At 49.2% G+C, this 15,317-nt stretch overlaps 3 protein-coding genes across 5 annotated transcripts in view; 1 reads left to right on the top strand and 2 right to left on the bottom strand.

The window, feature by feature from the left end:
• Positions 1-2,946: 2,946 nt before the first annotated feature.
• Positions 2,947-6,456, top strand: s1pr5a (sphingosine-1-phosphate receptor 5a). Its single transcript, XM_084677158.1, has 2 exons — positions 2,947-3,079; positions 3,938-6,456. Exon 2 carries the CDS (start codon positions 4,246-4,248, stop codon positions 5,446-5,448), a length of 1,203 nt encoding a protein of 400 aa, XP_084533284.1. The 5' UTR covers positions 2,947-3,079; positions 3,938-4,245; the 3' UTR covers positions 5,449-6,456.
• Positions 6,457-9,883: 3,427 nt separating this feature from the next.
• Positions 9,884-13,874, bottom strand: spc24 (SPC24 component of NDC80 kinetochore complex). Of its 3 annotated transcripts, none has more exons than XM_084677167.1 (7): positions 13,761-13,874; positions 13,384-13,471; positions 12,191-12,360; positions 11,879-12,023; positions 11,056-11,160; positions 10,750-10,826; positions 9,884-10,135 (listed from the first exon to the last, which is right to left on the bottom strand). In XM_084677167.1, exons 3-7 carry the CDS (start codon positions 12,345-12,347, stop codon positions 10,029-10,031), a joined length of 591 nt encoding a protein of 196 aa, XP_084533293.1. In that variant the 5' UTR covers positions 12,348-12,360; positions 13,384-13,471; positions 13,761-13,874; the 3' UTR covers positions 9,884-10,028. The 3 variants fall into 3 exon arrangements, with proteins under 3 accessions (XP_084533293.1, XP_084533294.1, XP_084533295.1); XM_084677168.1 differs by having other exon boundaries at positions 12,191-12,357; XM_084677169.1 differs by lacking the exons at positions 13,384-13,471; positions 13,761-13,874 and adding an exon at positions 13,084-13,174.
• A 51-nt stretch (positions 13,875-13,925) lies between these two features.
• kri1 (KRI1 homolog) overlaps positions 13,926-15,317 on the bottom strand; it is a 9,494-nt gene continuing 8,102 nt past the window's right edge. The window contains 3 exon segments of the mRNA XM_084677135.1: positions 13,926-14,761; positions 14,882-14,977; positions 15,205-15,269. Of these exon segments, the coding sequence (XP_084533261.1) occupies positions 14,299-14,761; positions 14,882-14,977; positions 15,205-15,269 (624 nt within the window). The 3' untranslated portion in view covers positions 13,926-14,298.

Here is a 15,317-nt window from a genome sequence, read left to right as displayed (position 1 = left end):
GGCTGCACTGTGAGGTTAGATGAGGCTGCACTGTGAGGTTAGATGAGGCTGCACTTTGAGGTTAGATGAGGCTGCACTTTGAGGTTAGATGAGGCTGCACTTTGAGGTTAGATGAAGCTGCACTTTGAGGTTAGATGAGGCTGCACTGTGAGTTTCTACCACAGAATCATGGGGCTCTCAGGGTTTCATCACAGCTGTATCGTCAGGGTTCTCTGAGGAGAGAATGTTTACACGCTGAACAGGAGTGGAGCCAGACATTGTAAACATTTATGGCTTATCCCCAACCTAGGACCTAGTGAAGGTTTGATGTGAGCTTAGATAGGAATGTCCACAGGTTGGACTCACATTATTATATTTGCAGAAAATTACAACCCAAATTTTAGGCTAAAAGATTCAGGGCTTAAACCCAAGAACCCGCCCCCCCTGCCCACAACGCTGACGTTTCCGTTCAGAGTTTCTGTCCAATCAGACAGGTTCTGCCCAGCCTCAACCCCAACCCCTAACCCCAGTCTCTCTCACATCTTTATCCCAACCTGAAGCCCAGCTTCGGATTCCCCCTAAAATATGAGACGGGACAATCAACTTGGGAAAACATTTAAAACAAACAACTTGTTTTAGACGAACCCATTCCACTGGCTCAGACAGCACAGCTTCAAGAGTTTGTTTCTTCATAAAAACAGGAAGCTTTTCTGATATCCCAGCTCAGTGACACAGTCTGACAAGCAGGCTGGGGGACAGGGGCCATGTTAGTTGATTAACGTCCATTTGCATTCATGTAAGACCTACTGGGAGTGTGCGTGTGTCGGTGTGTGTGCGTGTGTGTGTGTCGGTGTGTGTGTGTGTGCGTGTGTCGGTGTGTGTGCGTGTGTGTGTGTCTGCAGAAGATAGAAGTGGAAATCCCATGACCTGTCTCCATGGAAAGGGTTAGGGTTAGGGTTAGGGTTAGGGTTACAGAGGTCAACAACTGCTCCAACTCAACAACTTCCAAAGAAAAACATTCTCTCTCTCCTCTTCCTCTCCTCCTGCTGTCCTCTCTCTCTCCTCTTCTCTCCTCACCAGTCAGAGCCCTTATCAGGGTTAGCTACTCGTGCAGGTCAGAAGGGTGCTTCTCGGCTACACACACACACATACACACACATTGACACGTCTCCTCTGTGGGAGATGCAGGGTGACCGACAGCTCTCTCTGTGTGCTAATCAGAAGCGCTTTTCAGACTGGGGGAGGGGGATGGGGGGAAGCTCTACCAGGGGAGGGGGGGGGGGGGCAGGTGGACCTGTGGGAGGGGTGATGGGCTCTACCGGGGGGGGCGGGAGGCAGAAAGGTCACAACCCCTGCACCAGCTGAGACCTGAACTCAGGACCCCGGCAGCTATCCTAACTACTGTGTGTGTGTGTGTGTAGCGCTCTGCTCCAGGTTGGAATGCTGTGTGTGTTCTGTGACATCATCAGTGTTCCAGGAGGACGTGCCCCTCCTTCCAGGCACAATGAGAACACTTCCTGTTTGACAACACTTCCTGTTTGGGAGGGGGGGGGGGGTAGGGGGCTGGACAGGTTTTACATAATTTCCAAATACTCACGCTACTGTGAGTCACATCTGAGCTCACCATTAGACCACAGCACCCCTTCAGAGAGCTCACCATTAGACCACAGCACCCCTTCAGAGAGCTCACCATTAGACCACAGCACCCCTTCAGAGAGCTCACCATTAGACCACAGCACCCCTTCAGAGAGCTCACCATTAGACCACAGCACCCCTTCAGAGAGCTCACCATTAGACCACAGCACCCCTTCAGAGAGCTCACCATTAGACCACAGCACCCCTTCAGAGAGCTCACCATTAGACCACAGCACCCCTTCAGATAAGGAGGGAGAGAGAGAGAGAGAGAGAGAGAGAGAGAGAGAGAGAGAGAGAGAGAGAGAGAGAGAGAGAGAGAGAGAGAGAAAGGGGGGGGGATGGGGGATGAGGGAGAGAGAGAGAGAGAGAGAGAGAGAGAGAGAGAGAGAGAGAGAGAGAGAGAGAGAGAGAGAGAGAGAGGGGGATGAGGGAGAGAGGGGGAAGAGAGGGAGAGAACTTATTTTAGGGTCTTGGCAACAATAGTCAATCATTCATGCCATAAGTAAAGTAAATTTTAAAAAGAGAGATGGGTGGTGAAGCAACTAACTATATTAAAACAAAATTAGCCATCAATGATTTTGTAGAGAGACCAGCAGTCCCAGAGACAACCAGCCTGTGTAACGTGGGTGTAAGAGACAGAGAGAGAGAGAGAGAGAGAGTGAGAGACAGAGGGACAGTGAGAGAGAGAGACTGAGAGAAAGACAGAGGGACAGAGCGAGAAAGAGAGAGAGAGAGAGAGAGAGAGAGAGAGGGACAGAGAGAGAGAGACTGGGAGAGAGAGTGGGTGTAAGAGACGTGGTCCTGCTCCGCCAGGGCCGTCGTTTGCTGCCATCAGGAGTCGATCTGCCACCTCTGGACTGCCAAGCGCAACCACTACCAGCTACGCCAAAGAAAAACTAGCTCTTTGTTGACGCGGGTTTCACCAATTCACACCGGTTATACCTGCAATAGGAACAGTCCCAATCTCCCTGTCATCTCTTCTATCAACAACAAACAATAATAACCAGAAATAAGTCTGAGTTTGACAGCTAAGTACAAACTAGGGGAAAGGGAAAGAGAGAGAAAGGTTGTGAGATGAAGATAACAAGCTTTGGAGAGAGAGGGACATAGAGAGAGAGACTGGGAGAGAGAGACAGAGAGACAGATAGAGACGGAGAGAGACAGAGCGAGATGGAGAGAGAGAGAGACAGGGAGAGAGAGAGAGAGAGAGAGTAGGAGAGAGAGAAACAGGGAGAGACAGGGAGAAAGAGACAGACAGAGAAAGAGAGAGAGAGAGAGAGACAGAGAGAGAGAGAGAGAGAGAGAGAGAGAGAGAGAGAGAGAGAGGGAGGGAGAGAGGCCGTGGGGGGAGAGCTGCTGTTCGGCTCCAACCACTTTCACAGCTAACATTCTGACTCCAGCCACGGGTTCTACGGAGCACCGGACAAAGAAGTTTCTCTGGATTTAAATAAATTACTTTTAAAAGGTAGGTGTTTACAATTCGTCGCTTGGGTTACAAGTGTACCTCCTAGCACTTGTTATTTTATAGGCATTTGTTGTTTAAATTAGAGGTTTTAATCAAGAAATGTAGTTTTTTTATTAGTAATCTTATCGACATTTTCCAAATAGGCTACTAGAGGTCTTCTGTTATTTTCGAAATACTTGTTTTTTCCGTTAATGTAGCCTTCCGTCAATTTACCGTGACTGTTCATTTCGATCGGCTATGGTCCAACAGAATGTTAACACTGCAGACAGACTTTCGGCCACAACAATTTTTAATCTAAATAAACTCATTATTTTAGTTGGGGATTTGCCTGTGCGATAATATCAGGAGATCCCTATAAAGAACAGGCCAACACCGTCTCCAGACGGACCTGCTATAAATCAATAAGCACTTTCATGAGAAGCGGGCATAATTATAATTTATAATCAGGTGGTAATTCCATTAAATAGCCTGAGTAGCCTATAAAGTACCTTCGTGCTTTACGTTTTGTGTATATGTTAATTCTAAACAACAGTACAGATTGTCCAACAACATTCTGAGACGGAAGCGTAGAGACGAGAGGAGACAGGCGTGGGATAGATGGACAGTTTTACTGTGCACGGGCTGCCACTTCTAAAAGTAGGCTTTTCTCAAGGTTATCCAATTGAGCTACACACAACAACGTAGCATTTGAAGTGGAAAAAATCACATGAATCAAACGTTCTGAAACCGCGGAAACAAAATAAACAAGTAAACTGTAATTGGGTGCTGAAAAAGGCCAAGTCTAAGTTACTCAATTAGTTTTATAAAGTTGATGTTGTAATGTGGCTGTTTCTGCTCCTGCCTTCCCCTGCTCTCCAGGCCTCCCTAGCGTCCTCACTGCGCAACTGCGCCTGGCACGAGAGGGCAGAGATCCAGCAGGATACAATATCTGATGACGCATCACTCTGACATTGAATGCTTCCTGATTCCAGCAAACAGCGGATTACAAAGAGGAAACTGAATCACTTAAGGGGATTTCAGAGAAACTATCCAAGGGAATACCGCCTGCCCTGGCTCAGTTCTGTGCCCCTGACTGAAACATGGACCAGCTGACTCAGCTTGGATGCCCCATCTGAAGGATCTCAGTGGTTGAATAAAGGTCTGTCACACACACACATTCAGCAGTCATGTCTACCGATGAGTCCCACGCCGCCTACGCGGGGGCGGAACCCTCCACGGTTCCCATGACGCCCGGGGCGGGGTACCTGCTGCGGATGTTCAGGGAGTACCAGAGCAACGCCGTCATCATGAAACACTACAACTTCACCGGCAAGCTGACGGAGAACAAGTACCGTGACGGCCTGAAACCTGAAGCCATCTTCTTCCTGCTGGTCTGCCTCCTCATCGTCCTGGAGAACGCAACGGTTCTCCTGGCCATCTGGAGGAACAAGAAGTTCCACCTGCCCATGTACTACCTGCTGGGGAACCTAACACTGTCCGACCTGCTGGCAGGATTGACCTACATGGTGAACATTGTGACGTCGGGTGCCAACACGCTCACCATGACCCCTGCCCTCTGGTTCCTGAGGGAGGGGGGCGTGTTCATCACGCTGGCGGCCTCTGTCATCAGCCTCCTGGCCATCGCCATCGAGCGGCACGTCACCATGGTGAGGATGAAGCCCTACCAGGGCGCCAAGCGCGGACGCATGTTCGCCCTGATCGGAGCCAGCTGGGTTCTGGCGGTCCTGCTCGGGGTTCTCCCGGTTCTGGGGTGGAACTGCATGGGCCGTCTGGACCGCTGCTCCACGGTGCTGCCGCTCTACGCCAAGAGCTACATCCTGTTCTGCATCACAGTGTTCACCGCTGTGCTGCTGGCCATAGTGGTGCTCTACGTGCGGATCTACCGCATTGTCAAGTCCAACACCCAGCATCTGGGCTCCGCCCCCCAGAGAAAGGGCCTCGCCAGGAAGAGTCAGAAGTATCTGGCTCTGCTGAAGACCGTCACCATTGTGGTGGGGGTCTTCATCGCCTGCTGGGCTCCGCTCTTCATCCTCCTCCTCCTGGACTTCTGCTGCGCCCCGCGGCGCTGCCAGGTCCTCTTCAAGGCTGACTACTTCCTGGGCGTGGCCATGTTGAACTCCCTGCTGAACCCCATCATCTACACACTGACCAGCCAGGACATGCGGCGGGCCATCCTGCGGCTGCTGTGCGGAAGCTGCCTGCGCGGGGGCGGCCGTGCCCACAAGCTGGGCGCTCTTTTCCTGGACGGCAGCACCAGCCACACCGAGGCCGCCCCACACCGGCTGGAGGGGCTGGAGACCACCGTGTCATCTGGGAACTTCACCCCCTCCACGGTCAAGGCCATCTACCCCCGCATGGCCCAGACATGATCCTACCCCGGGGGGGGGGGGGGGGGTAGGATCATCAGGATCAGTTCTAAGGACAAGACGTATACCTGCAGATGACAACTTCCTGTGTGGAGAGGATGGGTGGAGTACAGGATGTGAATACACCTGGACGGGTAAAGCTCAGTGGTAGACTGCAGGTCGTCGTGGTCTACATCTTTGGATGAAAGCATCTGCTAATTGAACCTTTTCATGTACTTATCTAGACTGTTTGTACATGTCCTGTTTGAGGATGACTGTCTCCTGAGAGGACTAGCTGCCTGTACATCTCACACATCAGGAGTTCCACTAGAGTTGTGTGTTGATGGATCTCTACTAGTCAAGGCTGTGTTTCCAAGTCACTAAAGAAGAATTAGCTAGGGGTAGGTTTAGCTGAGTGGTTAGAGCATTAGACTACCGATCAAGCAGTTTCAAATCTCTCTCAGTAGGTTGGAATCTCATGTTTTGGATAAAGGTATCTGCTAAATGAACAGTACTCATCACTTACCCCACATAATAATGCTGTTTGTAACACAACCCAACAGTACACACAGTGAAGCATATGGAGCTGTTCTGACAGCCTCTGTTATTAGACTGCTGGTCTGATTGATGCCTGGTAGCGTCTTCAACATCCATCCCTCCACTGCAGAAAACATTTAACAGACATGATGATATGTAGTTAGAGCACACTGCCTCCACACCCAGTGCTGCCCTGCCAAGCTTGTCCTTCCTGCTGTCAGATCTGCCCTCTGAGGGTATGCTGGAAGATCTCAGGGCTGGGTGTGGGGACAGGACCTGGGATGTTGAGGCGGTGTCTGTAAATAGAACCGACTGTAGATTTCTTATCAGAAATGCATTTTGTATAATCTGAACTATTCTTAAATTATGAGATTGTCCCCTGTGTTATATATGTACGTTCAACAAATACATGTATATTTAAATGATTATTATAATATTAAAATAGTTTGTTGACACTGTCACCACCTTGTATAAAGAGTATTAACTGTGACCACATTTCTATATATGTATTGCCTTTCTTATTGTGGAGCAGGACGGGATGGCAGTTACGAGAAACCACTCAACACACCTTCAGACACAATCGGACACACCAAGGCTGTAGCCATGGAGTCAACATTGGGGGGCGACAAATTACATTTTTTGTGGTTATTTCGGACAGCGTGCGTGGTTACCTGTTGTAGCGTAGCACATTAAAAAAATATATATATTTATATTGGGGGGGACATTTTGACCAGATTTGAGGGGATGTCCCCCCCCCCATATATATTATTATTACGGCCTTGAGACATATAACACTCAAAGAGAAGTTCTTCTCCGTCTTGTGATGAGAAAAGCATGACTGGAGTTATCATGCTATCATGACAGGAGTTATTAGTTGTTCAGCATGGTTAGTACACACACATACACACAGACATACCGACAAACAAAGCATTTCTCATAACTGAAACTAACGTCTTTGTTCTCCAAACCACAGTCACCACACACAGTCACAGCACACAGTCACTGATCGTGTGTCAGACGGCAGGACAGGAGCGTGTCAGACAGCAGGAGCGTGTCAGATAGCAGGAGCGTGTCAGACAGCAGGAGCGTGTCAGACAGCAGGAGCGTGTCAGGCAGCAGGAGCGTGTCAGACAGCAGGACAGGAGCGTGTCAGACAGCAGGACAAGAGCGTATCAGACAGCAGGACAAGAGCATGTCAGACAGCAGGAGCGTGTCAGACAGCAGGACAAGAGCATGTCAGGCAGCAGGAGCGTGTCAGACAGCAGGAGCGTGTCAGACAGCAGGAGCGTGTCAGACAGCAGGAGCGTGTCAGACAGCAGGAGCGTGTCAGACAGCAGGACAGGAGCGTGTCAGACAGCAGGAGCGTGTCAGACAGCAGGACAGGAGCGTGTCAGACAGCAGGAGCGTGTCAGACAGCAGGAGCGTGTCAGACAGCAGGAGCGTGTCAGACAGCAGGAGCGTGTCAGACTTCAGGACAGGAGCGTGTCAGACAGCAGGACAGGAGCGTGTCAGACAGCAGGACAGGAGCGTGTCAGACAGCAGGAGCGTGTCAGACAGCAGGACAGGAGCGTGTCAGACAGCAGGAGCGTGTCAGCCAGCAGGAGCGTGTCAGACAGCAGGAGCGTGTCAGACAGCAGGACAGGAGCGTGTCAGACAGCAGGACAGGAGCGTGTCAGACAGCAGGACAGGAGCGTGTCAGACAGCAGGACAGGAGCGTGTCAGACAGCAGGACAGGAGCGTGTCAGACAGCAGGACAGGAGCGTGTCAGACAGCAGGAGCGTGTCAGACAGCAGGAGCGTGTCAGACAGCAGGAGCGTGTCAGACAGCAGGAGCGTGTCAGACTTCAGGACAGGAGCGTGTCAGACAGCAGGACAGGAGCGTGTCAGACAGCAGGACAGGAGCGTGTCAGACAGCAGGAGCGTGTCAGACAGCAGGACAGGAGCGTGTCAGACAGCAGGAGCGTGTCAGCCAGCAGGAGCGTGTCAGACAGCAGGAGCGTGTCAGACAGCAGGACAGGAGCGTGTCAGACAGCAGGACAGGAGCGTGTCAGACAGCAGGACAGGAGCGTGTCAGACAGCAGGACAGGAGCGTGTCAGACAGCAGGAGCGTGTCAGACAGCAGGAGCGTGTCAGACAGCAGGAGCGTGTCAGACAGCAGGAGCGTGTCAGACAGCAGGAGAGTGTCAGCCAGCAGGAGCGTGTCAGACAGCAGGACAGGAGCGTGTCAGACAGCAGGAACGTGTCAGGCAGCAGGAGCGTGTCAGACAGCAGGAGTGTGTCAGGTAGCAGGAGCGTGTCAGACTGCGAGGACACACGCATGTCAGGCACTCCTACCTTGAGCAAGGCAACAGCAAACAGTAAAGTCTTCAATCTGGATTTGAAGAAGCTGAGGATCTCAGCAGACCTGCAGCTTTCAGGGACCTTGTTCCAGATATGTGGAGCAGGAAAACTGATTACTGCTTCTCCATGTTTAGTTCTGACTCTTGGAACACAAAATAGACCAGTCTCAGATGACCTGAGGGGTCGGGATGGTTTGTAAAGTAGCAGCAGATCACAAATGTTTTAGGCCCTAAACCATTCAGTGCTTTATAAACCAGCAGCAGGATGTCAATTCTTTGTTGGACAGGAAAACAATGCAAAGACCTCAGAACTGGAGTGATGTGATCCACTTTCTTGGTCTTAGTGAGGACTCGAGCTGCAGCGTTCTGAATCAGCAGGAGCTTTCTGATTGACTTTTTACAGAGAACTGTGAGCACACCATTACAGTAGTCAATCTACTGAAGATAAATGCATGGACAAGTTTCTCCAAATCCAGTTGAGACATAAGTCCTCTAACCCTTGATATATTCTTCAGGTGATAGTAGGCTGATTTTGTAATTGTCTTGATATGGCTGTTCAGGTTGAGGTCTGAATCCATAACTACACCTAGTTTTCTGGCTTGGTTTGTGCTTTAACAGCCATTGAAGCTGAGCACTGACTTTCAATCGTTCTTCCTTGGGGCCAAACACAATTACATCTGTTTTATTTGTATTAAATTGAAGAAAATTCAGGAACATCCAGTTGTTGATTTCTTCAATGCATTTACCTAGCCCTTGTATGCGATGACAGTCCCCAGGTGATAAAGTTATGTAGATATGTGAGTAATAATTTTCTGCATAATTAGGATAACACACTTTGTTGTTTTTCCTAATCTGAGCCAGTGGAAGCATGTAGATGTTGAACAGAAGAGGCCCCAGTATTGAACCTTGGGGAACACCACGTCATCTTGTCAGCTGGCAGAGAGAGCTGACAAGTCCATGAACACAGTGCAGAGAACACCTTCTCAGCCATGACACCACCTGTCATGCACAACAACGGCGCCCCCTGGGGGATGGCCAAATAACACAGAAATAATGTATTCATTTTGTTTATTCATTTATCATAATCTTTTATCCAAGGCGACGGTACAAATAGCGCAGATAGAAAGCACAACAGAAGATGAAGGATCAGAAGTACAAAGTTCAAAGGTTAGTTTGGTGTTCAGAGTCCAGGAACGGTTTGGGTTTACCTGGCCTGGTGCAAAGGAAGCAGCTATGATGCTCACCATGGGTGTGTCCTACAGGGTATGACATGTGTATGTGCAACACTTTCATCCAAAGTAGCGTACAGCGAGGAGAAAGGAACCTGCAACCTCAACATTTTAGGACAAATGCTCTACCTGTGAGCTAGCCCATGTAGCATTTTGTACTCATGGTGTAATGCTATATTAGCTGAATGCACACGTTGTGCCCTCACAAAAAAGCCAGTGAAATATTTGTGATTTATAAGTTATATAAATATATCATTACTTAAAACAACGGACAAAGAGCTGTAACCAAAAGAAGTGTTGTTTAGGAGCAGCCTCTGTGAGGTTCCAGGGCTGCAACACAAGCTATATCCAGGGATTAGTTAGAAAAGCAGTTTATTCAAGATTCAAACATCAACATAAATACAGAAAAGATAGTTAATTCCATCTATCCTCCAGCCAGGATAGTTCTACTAGTCTCCACTCTACCACTCCTCCTCTCTACCACTCCTCATCTCTCTTCTCTACCACTCAGTGTTGACGAAGTCCCAGAGGTCGTCGCTGACAGCACAGGCAGAACGCACCGATGTGTCCATGTGGATGGGTGAGGCCAGGTCTGCCCCGTAGTGCACTGTTCAGAAACACACCCACACACTGTTCAGAAACACACCCACACACTGTTCAGAAACACACCCACACAGTAGTGCACTGTTCAGAAACACACCCACACACTGTTCAGAAACACACCCACACTGTTCAGAAACACACCCACACAGTAGTGCACTGTTCAAAAACACTTCCACACACTGTTCAGAAACACACCCACACACTGTTCAGAAACACGCCCACACACTGTTCAGAAACACACCCACACAGTAGTGCACTGTTCAGAAACACACCCACACACTGTTCAGAAACACACCCACACAGTAGTGCACTGTTCAGAAACACCCACACACTGTTCAGAAACACACCCACACAGTAGTGCACTGTTCAGAAACACACCCACACACTGTTCAGAAACACACACACTTCAGAAAACAGTGTTTAGACACACACACACAGTTCAGAAACACACACAGTGTTCAAACATGCACAGTGTTCAGAAACACACACAGTGTTCAGACTGCACAGTGTTCAGAAACACAGTGTTCAGAAACACACACAGTGTTCAGACTGCACAGTGTTCAGAAACACAGTGTTCAGGAACACACACAGTGTTGACAGACAACTGAGAGCAGGTACCTCCTCTGAGTATGTGAGGCTCCGTGTCGTATTCCCACTTGATCCTGGTCACCTTGTAGTACAGCTGGGCCATGTATCTGACACACACACACACACACACACATTAACTACTGACCCCTGTATTAAATGACCCTCACCCTGTATCTGAGGAGAGCAAAGACAGGATAATAACCACAGTACTGCGCCCTGTGATAACCACTGCGATAACCACCAAGTCCTGTGATAACCACTGTGATAACCACCGAGGCCTGTGATAACCACTTTGATAACCACTGTGTCAGTGTGTCAGGAAGAGGACGGACTCACATGGTGGAGGGGATGACTTCCGTGGTGTCTTCGTCCACTTCCTGCTGCAGGACCTGGAGTTCCTGTTCAGAGTGCTGCAGGCTATCTAGCTCCCTCTGCAGGAACCTGAGGGAAGTGGTGAAGGAGAAACACTGCAGCCAGGGATTACACTGCAGCACTGAAGCCAGCGCCTACACTGCAGCCAGGGCCTGCACTGCAGCACTGCAACCAGGGCCTACACTGCAGCACTGCAACCAGGGCCTACACTGCAGCCAGGGCCTGCACTGCAGCACTGCAGCCAGGGCCTACACTGCAGCACTGCAGCCAGGGCCTACACTGCAGCCAGGAGAGGTGGTGAGTTTAGACACAAACCACCTCTCTCTCCCTCGTATCTTTCATCTGTTTCTCATCGCTTTTCAGCCCTACCCCTAACCCAGATCAGACAGACAGGCACCACACCCTAACCCAGATCAGACAGACAGGCACCACACCCTAACCCAGATCAGACAGACAGGCACCACACCCTAACCCAGATCAGACAGACAGGCACCACACCCTAACCCAGATCAGACAGACAGGCACCACACCCTAACCCAGATCAGACAGACAGGCACCACACCCTAACCCAGATCAGACAGACAGGCACCACACCCTAACCCAGATCAGACAGACAGGCACCACACCCTAACCCAGATCAGACAGACACGCACCACACAGTCCTCTCATTGCAGTGTCATACTGAGGAGTTATTTTAACTCTGTTACACAAGCACTACTTATGTCAATCCTAACCATGTGTGATACCATGATTGACCAGCCTGCTGACCAACCACATGACAGGATACTGCAGCTCAGAGTCCATGTTGTGACTCTTGGCTGTGGCACGCTGAAGCTCCGCCTCCAGACTTTCCAGCTCCGTATCTAATTGGCTCTTCTGCTCTTCCTGGTCCAGCAACTTCTGGCTTGCCTTGTCCTCACTCTGCATGATGTCTGGAGACAAACACGACAGGTCACACACACACACACACACACAACAGGTCACACACACACACGAGAGGTCACACACACACCAAAAGACCCCCCCACACACGGTCTAGTAAGAACGACAACGAAAACAACAACACTCTCCCTCCCTCCCTCCCCTTCCCCCCTCTCACTCTTCAGAATCTGTGCAGCAGTGTTCTTGGTTTCCAAGTGTCGGTCGTAGAACGTCTTCAGGCGCTCCCCCGCCAGCCGCAGCTCCCTCTCCGCCCTGCTGCTCCTCACGAGCCCCACCAGCACCTCGCCGAAGTCCTCCAAGCTGTTCTGAGACATGGCCACCCAACTGCTGCACAGGACAGCGGCAAAGGAAATAACGGGTAAAGCTTTAAATAATGGATACGTTGGATGTATGTTTTAAGTCTTTACAGTGATGGACAGTTTTAAATTGTTTGAAGTTCTGAATAATGTCAGACTGGGAGTGAAGAACGGCCCGGGACTTTGAAATGCAGACCGGCACACCACCGTGTAGTATATATATATGTATATTTTTTTCCATTATGCCGCGGCCTTTTGACCGGCCGTTCGGGATATCCCCCGACGGCCAATCTGACCCTTCTATCAGTGGCGTGTATACGGATGTGCGTTGCCCACCCAGATAAAGCATCTGCCCATTTAATCATAATTCTGAGCATATCCTGTCGTAGGTAGTTTAACGTTAATCGTTTTCTGTAATTTTGTCATTGATCATGAAAACATGCACTACTTTCACGTTGCCATTTTTGAATTTGTGGGTGTGCTTGGTCATTACAGATATTATGAGTAAATAAGTAGTGTTTCTTTATTTTCGGTAATAAATAAATGTTACCTCTATAAGCAATTTGTGTATACTAATTAGGCCCTTTGAGTTGGAATGTTAGCCAACAACACAGACAGTCCAACTGCTGTTTGATAATCCTAGTCTACAACATTAAACAGACCAGTAACTCGACGAAATTTCTAAAAGCATCCCTAAAAACGCTAAATGTCAAACGTAACCTTTTGCTTCTTATACATTTTTACTGTTGCCTACCCAAAGATTAAATCCTTGTGATGCCAGAAGGTTAAACTTGTTCCTATTAGTACCGTACGCTAACTAAATTGTCTTCCAGTTAGATTAACTACTGGAGCAATAAAATCGGTGCAACTACACAGAACTAGCCAGCTAACCTTACCAATTAGCATTATCTCCTTGCTATGTCACCTGTTAATCTTACCGTTTAGCATAACCTGCTAGCTATGTACCCTGTAAACCACCATAAACGCAACAGCGTTACACTCCAAATACTAGATATTTTCTATCAAGATTGTAAAATTTGATTTATAAACAAACCTTAGACGCTAGCTGTTCGTTCACCTCGCTTCCTAGTTTAAAGTGGTCCTACTAGCGCGCGCATTCTCAAGTGGTTCCGAGGATGTGCCTGACGGGGAAAATAATCACCCAAATTATTACGATTAAATATGATTTCACAGGTTTATAGACCAGGTTTATAGATTAATTCAAGACCATAGAGAATGTGATTAATCTATTCATACGTTTTTTATAGATTATTGCGTCTTCTAAAAAAGCCTACCATAAATGATTGCATTTTACTGTGTCCACCGCTAATTGTGTCCACACGAGGCGCCAAATCAACAAATTAAATCGTATTTGTAACTTATCAACTTTACAGTGGGTTCATAGATGACCGGAACTGCCCATAAACAAACCTAAAAGCATCAAGAAAAACTCGGATAAACTCTTGACAAAACCCATGACAAGGGGTTCCCCTCCTCCAGGCACGGTCTGGTGCGATCAGTGGTAAGTTACGGCTATCTAACGGACTCCATCATTGTTACTTAAGTGAAATATTTTGTTAAGAACACATAACACAATTTTCGTACACAAAATATATTTACAGCATCCCACTTCAAACAAAATAACACGTTGAAAGCTACTCTCATTCAGAGAATCTAAATAAAATATAGATTTAAAACAATTTATTGGAAAACAAAACTTTGTTCAGGCCCGGGTCCTCAGAGCTGCTATGGAGAGGTGTGTTCTGGAACATTCTCCAAGAAGAATCTTTAGAAACACAACAGTATCAATATTATGATTATAATAATACGCAGGCAGAGTTGGTGATGAGTTTTCCCTAACTCGCCCTCCCTCCTGACTCGCCCTCCCCCCTGACTCGCCCTCCCCCCTGACTCGCCCTCCCCCCTGACTCGCCCTCCCTCCTGACTCGCCCTCACTCCTGACTCGCCCTCACTCCTGACTCTTCCTCTGGGCCTTGTTTCTCTGCCGCCCCAGCTGTCTAAAGTGCAGTCTCTTGGGGTTCAGCCCGTAGGCCTTCAGCCTTTGGCCGCTGAACTCACGGCCCCCCATCTTCACCCTGAAGGGCCTCTGGATGAGGCGTCCTCCAGGGTGCCTGAAGGGCGTCTTCCTGGGCCCCCCAGTGGTAACCCTAACCCTCCTAGCCTGGCTCTGGGATCCGTCTGCCTTCTCCTCTTCTACAGGAGGAGTTCTCTCCTCCTCTCTCCTCCTCTTCTTGGGGACCAGGAACTCCTCCTCCTCTTCCTGTCCAGCCTGTGTCTGGGCTGCAGGCTCCTCCTCAGGCCCCTCCTTGGGCACCTCTTCGGGGTCCTGTCCAGGCTCTTCCTCCTCCGGCTTCTTCAGCCCGTCTATCCTCTTCTTCCCTGTCCTCTTCCCCTCCTCCACTCCATCCTCCCTGCACACAAAGAGAGTTACACACACACACACACACACACGCCTCCTCCCTGCACAGAGAGTTACACACACATGCGTGTGCGAGCCAGGATGGTCCTGCGCTGTAGGGGGCTGTACTCACTTAGAGTAGAAGGAGCTCAACACCTCTCTCTTCCTCTTCACATTCTGGGCCTTGATCTGGTAGTTCTTCAAATCACATTTCTCCTCCTTATCAGATCTGAGAGAATGAGAGAGAGATGGAGGGACAGAGAGATGAAAGGGAGAGAGAGATGGAGGGACAGAGAGAGATGTAAGGGATAGAGAGATGGAGGGACAGAGAGAGGATGTCAGGAAGACTTTTACACAAACAGCTGATTTAGCATTTCTTTTAATAAATATAATGATAAAAAACTCAGAACCCAGACCCTGGACCAGGTCCAGAACCAGAAAGCAGGCTAGCTGTACCTGAACATGCAAGTCTTCTTCAGGGAGCACCAGCGGTTCAGATCCTTCTCATCCGACCCCAGGATCTGAGGACCCACAGGAGGGGAGAGAGATGGAGGGAGGAGGAGGGAGGG

This window comes from Hypomesus nipponensis, chromosome 17 (genome assembly GCF_054491055.1).
Source record: "Hypomesus nipponensis isolate SF chromosome 17, ASM5449105v1, whole genome shotgun sequence".
Classification (NCBI taxonomy): domain Eukaryota; kingdom Metazoa; phylum Chordata; class Actinopteri; order Osmeriformes; family Osmeridae; genus Hypomesus; species Hypomesus nipponensis.
This window is presented reverse-complemented; position numbering and strand designations above follow the sequence as displayed.

Bases quoted from the DNA above. Each gene is read 5' to 3' on its own strand.
- s1pr5a (XM_084677158.1), top strand. From the start codon at position 4,246: ATGTCTACCGATGAGTCCCACGCCGCCTACGCGGGGGCGGAACCCTCC.
- spc24 (XM_084677167.1), bottom strand. From the start codon at position 12,347: ATGTCTCAGAACAGCTTGGAGGACTTCGGCGAGGTGCTGGTGGGGCTC. The intron at 11,161-11,878 runs GTATCCTGTCAT...CACTTCCCTCAG, and splicing joins AACATGGACTCTGAGCTGCA to GTTCCTGCAGAGGGAGCTAG. The intron at 10,827-11,055 runs GTGAGTCCGTCC...TGTGTGTGTCAG, and splicing joins GAAGTCATCCCCTCCACCAT to ATACATGGCCCAGCTGTACT.